Source organism: Glossina fuscipes, unplaced genomic scaffold (genome assembly GCF_014805625.2).
Source record: "Glossina fuscipes isolate IAEA_lab_2018 unplaced genomic scaffold, Yale_Gfus_2 60, whole genome shotgun sequence".
In the NCBI taxonomy this organism is placed as follows: domain Eukaryota; kingdom Metazoa; phylum Arthropoda; class Insecta; order Diptera; family Glossinidae; genus Glossina; species Glossina fuscipes.
In genome coordinates this window covers 2681770-2694021 of record NW_023998432.1, presented here as the reverse complement: position 1 = coordinate 2694021, position 12252 = coordinate 2681770, and the positions used below count along the sequence as shown (strand labels likewise).

General features: G+C 35.9%; 1 protein-coding gene across 1 annotated transcript; it reads left to right on the top strand.

Moving 5' to 3' along the window:
- Positions 1-605: 605 nt before the first annotated feature.
- On the top strand, positions 606-2809 carry LOC119637581 (probable tyrosyl-DNA phosphodiesterase). Its single transcript, XM_038033703.1, has 6 exons — positions 606-743; positions 797-1243; positions 1304-1406; positions 1467-1856; positions 1913-2504; positions 2566-2809. Exons 1-6 carry the CDS (start codon positions 659-661, stop codon positions 2695-2697), a joined length of 1749 nt encoding a protein of 582 aa, XP_037889631.1. The 5' UTR covers positions 606-658; the 3' UTR covers positions 2698-2809.
- Positions 2810-12252: the final 9443 nt, after the last annotated feature.

Below are 12252 nucleotides of genomic sequence, written 5' to 3'. Positions count from 1 at the left end.
CACAATGAGAGGAACGAGAAATTTATTACTGACATTGTTGCCAAGACTCGTAAATTCTTGCTCTACGTAGATTTAATTTTCGTAAACGAAAATGTTATGCTGGGATTTATTTTGTATAAGTTAAAAAAATATATTAAATGTTCAAGGTGGGACACGCTTCTCTACTGGAATTTCACATGGGTTAAGTTTTCAATTAAATTGTAAGCGGCAATCAATCAATGACTTACGGTTAACACTTTGTGCATTTAAATATAAAAAAATTTTCTAATTTCTTTTCAGTGATAGAAATATAATAAACGAGAAGTCGTTTTTCTAATAAGAAAAACATAGTTAAGGTAACTTAATATTCCACTGTCAATGTTTAATCTCTAAAAATGTTTAAATATATGCTCACTCAACTAAAAATTGATTTTATCTGAAATGGTTCAAAAGGTAAAGCTGGTGAAATCACAAGCTACTTTCGTTGATCATAAGAGCCCTTCGTATTATGTACAGTAAAAAATGAACTATAAAACAATATAAAACAATACGAAACCATTAACAAAAATGCATACAGTCAGAAAAATCGGCAACTCTCTTAAAATGTAGCGTTATCGACCTGCAGTCACAAAGGAATTGATATCTTGCGTGTAAAGTTTTAAAAGAAAGGCAAGAAGCTATGCAAAATCTTAAATCTTGTCCATATGCCGAAAAGTGCTATCGCCGTAATCCTATACATTTTGGAGAATTTTCTCATCCACATTGTAAAACACTTAGCATATGTTTGCATTTTATTTCTGTATAATTTTTATTTTAGTGGATCGTATATATGAAAACGGACTAGACAAGCAAACCAACTCATATTCTATACCGCCTGAACTGCTGGAGAATTCTGAATTAATTTTGCAACAGCTGAAGTTACTAGAGAAGCTTTTCCCTAAAACGAAAATAAATAAAAAGAAAGAAGAGAATCAGAAGTTAATAAGTGATAATAACTCAACTTTCTTGCCAGAGAAATGCAGCAAAATTCTTTTGTCTGGCGCGTCAACGTCGGCAACAGCTGCATGCAACAAAGCCAGCAATGAGTCCAATATTAGAAAAAAGCAAAAAATGATGCATAATATGAAAGATTATATACCAGTCATAGTTGAAAAAGGCCAAATGGCCAAAAAACTAGAAGCTGCGGCTCCTTACAATCTTTTCCTAACTGCAATTACAGATTCTAAGTCGACACATCATGAACCACTAAGCGTTACTTTCCAAGGTTTGCTATTGCGTGGATATATCTTAATAATTGGGTATTAATTCTATGTTTCATAACAAGAGATTTTAGATGACAGTCTGGGTGAAATAGAAAGCTCAGTACAAATAAATTTTATGGTAGATATTGGCTGGTTACTTGGCCACTATTATTTTGCTGGAATACTGTTAGTATATCGTATACAGCTTGTAAATGTCCGAAAACTAATTGCATTTAAATCTTGCAGACATACTCCTTTGCTGGTGTTGTATGGTGATGAAAGTCCCGAATTGAAAAGCATTTCTCAACATAAACCGAATGTAACGGCAATTAAAGTCACTATGCCTACCCCATTTTCTACCTCGCATACGAAAATGATGTTATTCGCTTATAAAGACGGTTCCATGCGTGTAATTGTGTCTACAGCTAATTTATATGAAGACGATTGGCATAATCGTACTCAGGGTATGTGGATAAGTCCTCGCTTAGCACCCTTAACTGAAGGAGTTGATACTAAGGCCGGTGATAGTATTACTAATTTTCGGCAGGATCTAATGCTCTATTTGGTTGAGTATAAAATTTCCAAACTGCAGCCATGGATAGCGCGTATTCGTAAAGCCGATTTCAGCAGCATTAAGTGAGAGCGATGTTTCGATATAAAGCATTTGTAAAACTATTAAAATTATCTTTCAGCGTCTTTTTTATTGGCTCAGTACCGGGTGGTCATCGTGAGGGGCCAAGAGGACATCCGTGGGGTCATGCCCGCGTCAGCTCTCTCTTGCAAAAACATTGCGCACCTGTTGATGAGAAGATTCCCATTGTATGTCAAAGTTCCAGCATTGGTAGTTTGGGTGCTAATATACAAACTTGGGTACAACATGATTTTCTTAATAGCTTACGGCAAGATAGTATGCCTTTGCGAGTGCGTCAGTTTCCTCTTTTCAAAATGATCTATCCCAGTTTTGGAAATGTTAGTCGTAGCCACGATGGCATGTTGGGTGGCGGGTGTTTACCCTACAGCAAAAGTACCAACGACAAGCAACCTTGGTTAAAACTTCATTTACACCAGTGGAGTTCTAAAATGCGACATCGTTCACAAGCAATGCCCCATATAAAAAGTTATGCACGTTATGATTTAGAGGCTCAATGCGTCTATTGGTTTTTACTTAGCTCGGCTAATCTCTCCAAAGCTGCTTGGGGGGCATTCAATAAGAATGTTAACATACAACCCTCTTTGCGTATATGTAATTATGAAGCCGGTGTTTTATTTTTGCCTCGTTTCGTTGTACGTTCATCGGTTTTAATATATAACTGAAAATGAATTATGAATTTGTTTCCCTTTTCAGACTGGCGAAGATACATTTCCTTTAGGTGTCGTAAGAGATGGTGTTCCACCATTCCCTCTGCCTTATGATGTACCTTTAACACCTTACGGTCCTGATGATACACCATTCCTGATGGATTATTTGCACGCTTGAAAATGCTACTTAAAAGTTCAATATTTATATTTATTCCATTTTATGCAACCGATTATAAAGATGACTAGAACATCTATTAAACAAAATTGCACGTCTACGCAATTCAATTAAACGCAGGTGAACAAATCAACGTTTTTATAGATTTCTAATGCTTTTAATGTTATTCTCTCTCGGTACGTTGACGTGAGCGCTTGTTTGATTTGTGTGCATAAAGTGTATAAGCACTTTGAATTATTAGACTTTCAAATACTTGGCCCTGGATACAGGTGGTTATAAATTTCAGTAAAACGTTAATTGGTTATGGTCACTTGACCCGTTTGTGCAATTAAGCCGAAATAGTGTTTTGTTTGTTTTGTATGCTGTGGAAACGCATTAGTTGAGAGATCTATCATATTATAACGGGAGGTAAAGCGCGTAATGGGTAAGAGCTGAATACTCTTCTGACGACGGGTGCTATAGTTGCACAGTATCTGGATAAGAACATTTTCAACGTAACGTGGTTTAATGAAGGGGCTTACATTTAGGGGATGAAGAAGTTAATAATTGTGTCCCTCTGTGCTTCCGTGAGTGCACTTGCTATTATTATCGCATAGTTAGCAGAATTAAATTGTGGTCTTCTTTTAATTTGAGTCTCACTGCAATAAGTGCAAAACGTTAACAACTTTTGAATATATCGTATTTATTGAACGACTCTAAATTTTGATTGATTACAAGTTACTTGTTGGATCGAAAAATTGTTATAGTGAAAGTTACGGGCAACTTCCAGCATTCGCTCCTGCCGGCTTGATGGTGTTTTTTAGTGCTGTTTTATGGCGGTGCGTCTCTTTTTTGAAATTACGTTGTCTAGGTGTATTCTGGCCTTACTTAAACACTGTGTTATACTTGCCTAATGGTTGCGTGGGTTCATGAATTTGACTCTTTGAAAGCAACGCTGTAAATGTGTCGCCTGCAATAACCCTACTGGCAACTAGCCGCTCATTGGACGTGGTAGCTGTTCGGCGTGTATGCATGCTTCACGCATTGGGTGCTCGAATGAGGATGTGCACAGAGTTAGTGATTAGGGGCCATTATCTGCGTTCTCTATAACTTGCAAAGAAAAAATGGCTGCTAATAATAAGTGTAGGTACCGCTCTAAGGACTATAATCACTCGCCTAGTTTGGATACGACTTATTGTAATTTGATGTTCAATGACCCGGCTGGGAGACTGGGGCAATTTATGAGGGTTCTGTGGATAATGGTTTCGCTGTTCTCAGAGCTGAGCTACAGCTACAAAGTGATGGACTTGGAGTTGATGTTGAGAAGTGCAGCAAATAAATACAACAGATTCAAAAGAACACTGACTCCAAATTGTTAGCCTGCATCTTGGAGATCAATACGACGCACAGAGTAATAAATACGCCAGGATTTATCATCCAGGGTTTGCCTGAGGGCCTTAAGGACGTTCCAGGGATATTGATTAATTTAGCTTCCTTTTATGCGATCCTTATGTCCGTCCTTGATGTAAACTTTACTTCCTATACCAATAGCAATAAGTCTATTCTGGTGAAGGTTAGCTCAATTGGACTTCGAGAAAAAATTTTGAGTAGGTACTTTAAGAACCTAAAATATCCGTCCTCTCAGGGCTTCTGATTGTATTGATGATTCAAATGTGCCGAGCGCAATATTGAATGGTCGCATATATCTTAACAATCATCTTTCTCCGGCTGCTGCAGAACTCAGTGCTCTGTGTTCCAAGCTTCGGCAGGATAGGAAGACAATGAAATACAAGGTGATCAATGTAAAGAAACCGTTTGTTATGTTGACTCTCAAGTGTGACCTCCAGGGCTGCGTTCAATTTCTCAATAAGGGCACGAATGCTGACTCCAATGCTTGAGGAGTGGATAGTTATGGCTTAAGCGTAACTTTGGTTGATGAGTTTGTGATTTTCGATTCTTTCGGCTGGTAAATTAAAATAAACAAATTATATTGATTTATGCATATTATATTAATTATGCATTTCAGGCAAATGATTGCTAAGAACTACTTGGAATATAACATTTGGTTACCGGCCGATTATCTTAAGCTCGTTTACTGCTCTTATGAGTTATATTAATTTAGACCCCGTTGTGAGTAATAGCTTTTCAACCAACTGCCACGCCCGTAATCACTCTGAGTTGTTGACGATTGCACATATAAATTGCCAACGTATAGGGCGTGCGTTCTATTATGTTTGATGAATTCAAAACTGTTATGGAGAATAAATTTGAATTGATTACTATCTGTGAAACATGGTTGAAAGTGCATTTTTCTAGCCTCTTAATTTATAATCCAGTCTATATCCTTATTACGAATGAAAGTCTTCATAGTCAAGGTGGCGGTGTGTGTATCTATATATGTAGTGTAATTAAGTTTAAGCTAATTTTCAAATGTTGGAAACCTGGGGCTTGTAAGTCTCTATTTATTGAGTTTGCCAAATAGGAATCTGAACGCGTTTGAAGCCAGCCCTTTTGAAATACTGTTGAAGAAGTCTAAAATTATTATCGGTGATGACTTTAACTGTGACCTTTTTAAAGTAGCTAAGGCCGATCTTAGGAGGTCGAACTACTTCGTTGCTGCATTTCTATTTGGCGAGTGATTGTAGTTTGTTTCACCATTGTGACTAGATTCAATGCTCTTTTATGTCGTATTATGCCTTAACCTTTGCTGGCTTTCGCATTAAATGCAAAAATGTCACTCCGTATTTAGAGTATAGGGACTTCAAAGAAATTGGTTGGGTTGGACTCTCTTTCTATGCAACTGATTTTGACTCGCCTCCCTTTTTTAAAACTGGAATACTGAGTTATAATCGGTATTGTTAAGTTCTTTGATTGAATCGCTATTCATCTTTGTCCCGCTTGATAGGAAGGAAATTCCAAATGGTATTGATGATTGGATGATACCACGGCGTATCAAATTTGCAACCTCGTTGAGAGATTTGGCCTATTCGATTTTTCGATTCTCTTGGTCTGAGGGAAATTGAAAAGTCTATTGTTGTTATGTGAATAAGGCTAAGCAGACCATTTGGAATGAAAGAAAGTGATAAATTATTTTCTGGAATCGAGGGCTATGTGGAGAGTTTTGAAGAGTTATGGTCACTGTAATGTGAATGACGAGGTGAACGGTCATTTTGTCGATGCTGTACACCTTGAAATGCCTGGCCCTACTACATCTGGGACAACTTATGGGTCTGTTCCATTCACATGCGTATCTGATGTTCAACCACTTGCAGCCTTGTATAAAATTAAGTTGAAGTCCATTGAGAACGATGCAATCCCATTTTCTTTATTAATCTTACCTTCCCGCACATTTTGCGATTACTAATTGTTTATATTAACGCTAATTTGACCCAAGCAGCATTTCTTACATCTTCGAAGACTGCGCGTGTTCTTCCCATTCCAAAAGTGAAAATAATGAATGCTTTGGATGATTCGTGACCAATTTCTATTCCCCCGGTACTGTCTAAAGTGGTTTAACATTTTCTTAAGAACCAGATTCTCTCTTCTATTCAGAGTCCCATTTCACCTTCTCAATAAGCTTTTCGTCATGGACGCAGTACCACCAGCTTACTACTGAACTTAACTAATGACATTAGATGCGATATCAATAGGGGCTTCTTGACGTCCCTAGTAGCTCTGAACTTATCGAAAGTTGTCAATTCTATTAACGTTTTGGTACTTATGAAAAAATTGGCCAGACTATTTGCATTTCCGAGATGCGCTTGTCAGCTTACTTATTCTTACTTAACTAGTAGGTCTTAGTTTGTGGATGTTAATGGTTTTTTTTCGAGAATTTGTCCCTTATACTCTAGCGTGTCTCAAGGTTCTATGTTAAGCCCTCTACTCTTTTCGATGTATATTAATGATCTTCCTGAACCTATAGGACCCAGTGCGTGCAGGCGATATTCATTGCCTGTACTGATTGTTATAAACCTGATGTCCTTGAATCGAATATTTATTATAATCTTAGGCAACTTCTTGAATGGTCATAGGTATGTTCTCTACCTACAATTGTGTCTAAATCCAAGGCTATGCTTTTTTTAATATGAATCAAAATCCGTCCCAAATTAATATTCCTATTGGGTATTCAAGTATAGAGATTGTTGATTTACATAAGAACCTGGCCACATATACTGATAATCACATCACCTTTGAAAAACGTCAATTTCATCCCTAACAATTTATTCCGATTATGCTTATTTACCTGGAAGTGATACCTTGTATCACAGCCTATGTATTCTCTTGGCTTAATCGTATTCTTAATTATATTGTACGCTATGTCCGTAGGGTTCGCACAAGAGTTCACATCTCAGGACATGTTAAGCGTTTCTTGGGACGTACATTTGGGTAATTTACAGTAAGTCGGAGCGTATCGCGTCTCTTCATCTATATTCTATCTTATCGTTTACGAATTCTACCAGGAACCCGCAGATTATCATCCGTTTAATTAGATATAACTCTTTTCTTATTCGAGTTGTGCCTTGCTGCAATTACCGGCACTACTACTACTACTGATTTACTTATAATCTCTCAATCTAAAAATGCTTTTCGGGTGAATCTATTTCTGTATAATTTGACTCTGGGGTAACGTATTCCCTTAATGTCTATCAGCACTTGTCTGAGTGATCTTAGATTAGCTGCGCGTTGGAGCTAACATCCCAATGTACTCATTCATGTCAATCTGTATTTCAACATTTGGCGTGGCTACACGTTCACGTTCATTTAACTTTAGTTGTTACTACTTTGGGACACGTTCTAAAGTATTTACTGCCTCGAAGGTATTGAATTTCTTAATTTATGGTTGGGCAGGCAATATGTAAATTTGTAACTTTAATTATTGTAATTTATGATCTATAATTAAATTAAGGTTGTAAGGAGGCGTCCTGTATCTGCTATATTTTATTGTTTATGAATTTACAGTAATAATCTATTCTTTAATGATAATTTTGGAATTCACCTGATACTTCTACTTTCCTATTGTGTACTTTATCATTTACTTCAATACACTTCAATTATTCTTGAGGGGCTTGCATATTGAATATTTCAAATAAATAAATAAATAAATAATGTTAGTGACGACAAGGTGAACTTTCCAAACATTGATGGTTAGTAACAGTGTAATAACATTCTTAGCACTTATATACATCTCTAAAATCAAGTTTACATATTTACATGAAATTAAATGCTACTTGAGCTAGATAGAAAACAATTTTATTCAATGGAAAATATGCTCACTTACCCTCGTGAAGGTAGCGACAAATAAAGGAAAAGAGCTAATATCGTTAAGCGTTGAATTTTAGTAAAAACTCATCGAACTCATACATAGAAGAACTAAAATCGCCTAAGAATCGTGAATATCCGCATATTTTTAATATTGCTTATAACATATCAAAATAACGAACTACTTTTTTCTTCATTAGAAAAATTTCCGACAGGGAATATCTGTTACATTTTGTGGAAACTGCTCTTCATTTGATTTCGACATATGATTTCATATAAAAATATTAGGTGTATTAATGTGTTTTGATAAAATACCACTTTATTTAAAATAAACTTGCTACGAAACTTAGTAATCGAAATATTCACAATCAGTATTTGTGACTCTTTGCATCTTATCGAGTAGCTCGCGGTAGAAACTTCGTGTTTTTGATGCGAAATAATCTTCAACTAACGTACAAACATGTTCAACTTTGAGGAATCAAATATGAAGCATTGGTAGTCAGAAGCAGACAGTTTCGGATAATACGCCGTAATCAGGAGAATCTCTTAGATAGACAGACGTAAGCGGATTGTCATCGTTTTCAAGACTGCAATTTTTTTTGCATGAAAACTCGCAAACCATTTGTAGCGTCATTATGTGTACTAATCCGCATTTGGCAATGTAAGAACCTATGTCTAAATTTTATGTAATACAGCTGATGTCTGTCCAATTATAGTCTACCGACTTTATTATTTTTTGGACCACTCTTATAGAAATTCACCTAGTTTAACCTTATACGAATCCGAGGTCCACTACCGAGTGGGCATATCATAAACCCTGATCTATTCCTCACTCTGTCCAATCTATGGTCTCTTTCGGCTCAAGATGTCTACGGGAGAACCCGAAGTTGGGTGCAACTTCAATTTCTAAACATCAAATTTCTCTCCACAAGTAAAATTAGCAAAATCACGTATTACAGGGTTGCATCTGCAACAACTCTTACATTATTAAACCACATCTTACACACTGAAAGACTGTTTCACTCAAAACCAACTTAAAATTTATATCGTACAAATGCCAATGACTTAGCTATGTATACCCAAAATTTCGATGGAAACGTTTCAGAAATGTTTTCTAACGCAGCTAATCCCAACACAGGGAATTTATTTATATAGCTAACATAGCGGTATATGGGTAGGAAGACATTTAGACACCGGAACGAAATCTTGAGCGAAAGTAGATAATTTAATTAAATATATATTTATGTGTAACATTGTCTGATAAATAAACGTTAAGGGTATAATTTAGATTAATTTCGAAATATTTCCTCGATTTATTGTTAGCATTTTAAAATTAACTGTATAACATTTTATTCCTGGTTGTTGAAGCTAAAACTCTTCAATGTACCAAATTTCCTCAAAATACCTTAAAAATTGCTGTCTACAGGCAGAACACAAGAAAGCAAGACGGACGGACAAAAAGGATTAAATCGATTCAGAGAGCGATTCCGAACTGATCAGCATAATAGAAATCGGATCAATCTCGAGCACTTCTTGGTGTTGCCTACACGTGCACAAACTTAACACATCCTTATACGTTAAGCAATACAGGGTATAAAAAAGAAAAACAACAAATCATAATTTTGAATACGACTAAGTAGAACAAACGTCTATTATCCTTATTTACACTTTTGCTAGTTAGTTATGCTGAAAGATACTATGGACATTGATTATGCACAGCTTTAGCTAAGTTTCATTTCCGAGTTTCGAATTTTTGGCGTTTTTATTATGATACGACGAATCACCTGTTATTATCATGCGGCGAATCACCTTGTGTATACTCGATGAATAGCTTCGAGGAAGAAGAACAAGAAAATTTTCTAAATATTTTGTTTTACTGAAACACAATCAACACTTGAGAAAACACGACATTTAGCAAGTGGCAGATGAGAAGTTTTTTCTGACGTGGCTTTTCTGTGCTAATGGAAAAAAGGTAATTTTTCAAAATGAACAAAAATAAAAAACATTAATTAATATAAATCCTTAGTGAATTCGTTTTCGAATTTCTTTTGTTTGCAATTTTGTATACTTCTTTTTTATAAATGTGTATATTAAATTTTTCTTATTTCCACCGGATTTTTGATGTTTTCCCTACGGAGACAGTGTCTTATCTAATTGCTAGATAGACAGAGATGATTTTGAAGATTTTTATATGTATGCCACTGAGACTAATAGGAGGTTTAGGATGATTGTGGATGAAGTTGATTTATCTCCCAAAGGAGGAACTGGAGCTAAGGCTTCAATAGTTCTCAATAACTAGGTAGTTAATAAGTCTTTTGAGTTGGGTGTCAAAGTCATTCCGAATCATGAAGTTAATTTGTGTGACTCTATTTCGAAATGCAATTTCTTCGTTTTAATTGAAACTTGTGAACATCAATATGGATCTTTTCTTTTGTGATTTTCTTAAATGTTTCAACGTTAGCGGTTTAAAAACTAAAGGTGGTTACAAAGGGTAGAGGCAAATTGTTGATCAACACTGCTCTTAATGCTAACGACTTCGTTAACAATAATAATATAAAAAAAAAGTAAAAGTGGATATTCCGAGATCTTTCAGGGAAAAATTCGGAGTTTTTCGCAATGTCCTCATTGAGTATGATGTAAACATTGGCAAAACGACGTCCGATATTCCCATTAAGTTTGCTGTTAGGCTTGACAGGAGAAATCCTAAGGACGATTTTATTCCCATAATAAGTATTGAAATTGGTTTACTTACTCATCTTCCTACCTTAATGCAATGCTTTAAGTGTGGCAGATATTGGCATGTGTTGACGTAAGTGTAAAGGCAAGGAGAGCAGGTGTTTGAATCGTGGTAAATTGGATCCGTGGAACTTGATACATTAATCTCTGCGATTAAAGAATGTATCCGTCCAACGATTGAAGAAAAGAAGATTCTCACTATGTTCAAGTGTCTATTACTACGAGTAAATCCGCTGAGATCCCATTTTTGTTTAAAAATGATCTCGCTTTTACAATATAATAATCAAACTGTTCGTCGTAACTTATCATTTTTGGAATTTTATTCGAACTCGAATAATATTGATGTTTGAGTCTTAAGCGAAGTTTTTCAGAAAGATGACAATTTTTTTCAGTTAAAGTTTTCAATTATACTTCAGCCACTAAATCTCGAGATGACGGCTATGGTGACGCTAGTATACTAGTTGGGGAAGGTGTCAATTTCAGACGTATTCCGTATAATTCTGCTGTTCACATTATCATTATCAAAACCATGCATCTTAAACCGAATCTTTTCATAGCATCGTGCTACTTTCCACCCAGTGTTGATGTACAAACTTTTCCTGATAAGATTCAGACATTATGGGACGTTCTTGAGGGTGAACAAAATGTGATCCGAGCTGGAGATTTCAATGCTAGACATTGCTTGTATGGCGATCAGCTCTCGACCAACAAATGCAAGATCCTTGTACATATCATCAATGCCAGAAGTTTTAATGTTTTAAATAACGGTAGTACTACATTTTACTGCAATCGGCGTGGTCGCATGGCGAGCAGTGTTTTGGATCTAACTTTTTCCAATTCAACTATTTTATCATTAAAGTAGAATACGACTAATGTGTCTATCGGCAATGGTCAACACTCTCCCATTTTATTTGACAGTTGCAGCAATCCCGTTAAAAGAATAGAATATTTCATTTCACATAACTTCCTTATGGACAATCTGTCTAAAGTTGATCTTCCCTCCGTTTTATCATCTATACAAAGTGCTTCGCAGTGTGAGATCAAGTCTGCTAGAATCAGCTTTTCTGATATTGAGTCCTTCTCACCTAAACCTTGATGGAAGTCTTCCCCATCCACAGTGTTTCGCAAATACCAAGCTGCAAGAAAAAAAATGAATAAATATGCCAATCCAGTCAACTTCATTGAATATATGAAAGCTGAAGGAATGGAGGTCTGCAATTAGAAATGGGAAATGGACACATAGAGGTATCACGATTAAAGGGTTGGGTAGGAATGACAACTCGCATTTTTTCTGGAATTACATTAATCGTTATAGACATTTCACTCGAAAATTGAACGGTTGTGGTGTGTGGAATGACCATGATAATAAAAGATACTTAGATATGCTCAAGAGCTATATTCCAAGTATAAATCATATTGCAATACCTTCAACTTATTTTAGTAGTGTCAACAATATTCTCTTTTCATTCAGGGCTACCGCTGCAGGTTGTGAATGAGTTAAATACGATATTGTCAGAGCACAGTCTGGGGGAAACTTAACTATCCTCTAGCATGCAGTCAATAACTGCTAGTCTATTAATTTTA

Excerpts from the sequence above, each read along its gene's own strand:
- LOC119637581 (XM_038033703.1), top strand. The coding sequence starts at position 659 with ATGCAAAATCTTAAATCTTGTCCATATGCCGAAAAGTGCTATCGCCGT. Across the intron at positions 1,244-1,303 it reads ACTAAGCGTTACTTTCCAAG|AGATTTTAGATGACAGTCTG; the intron begins GTTTGCTATTGC and ends TTTCATAACAAG. Across the intron at positions 1,857-1,912 it reads GCCGATTTCAGCAGCATTAA|CGTCTTTTTTATTGGCTCAG; the intron begins GTGAGAGCGATG and ends ATTATCTTTCAG.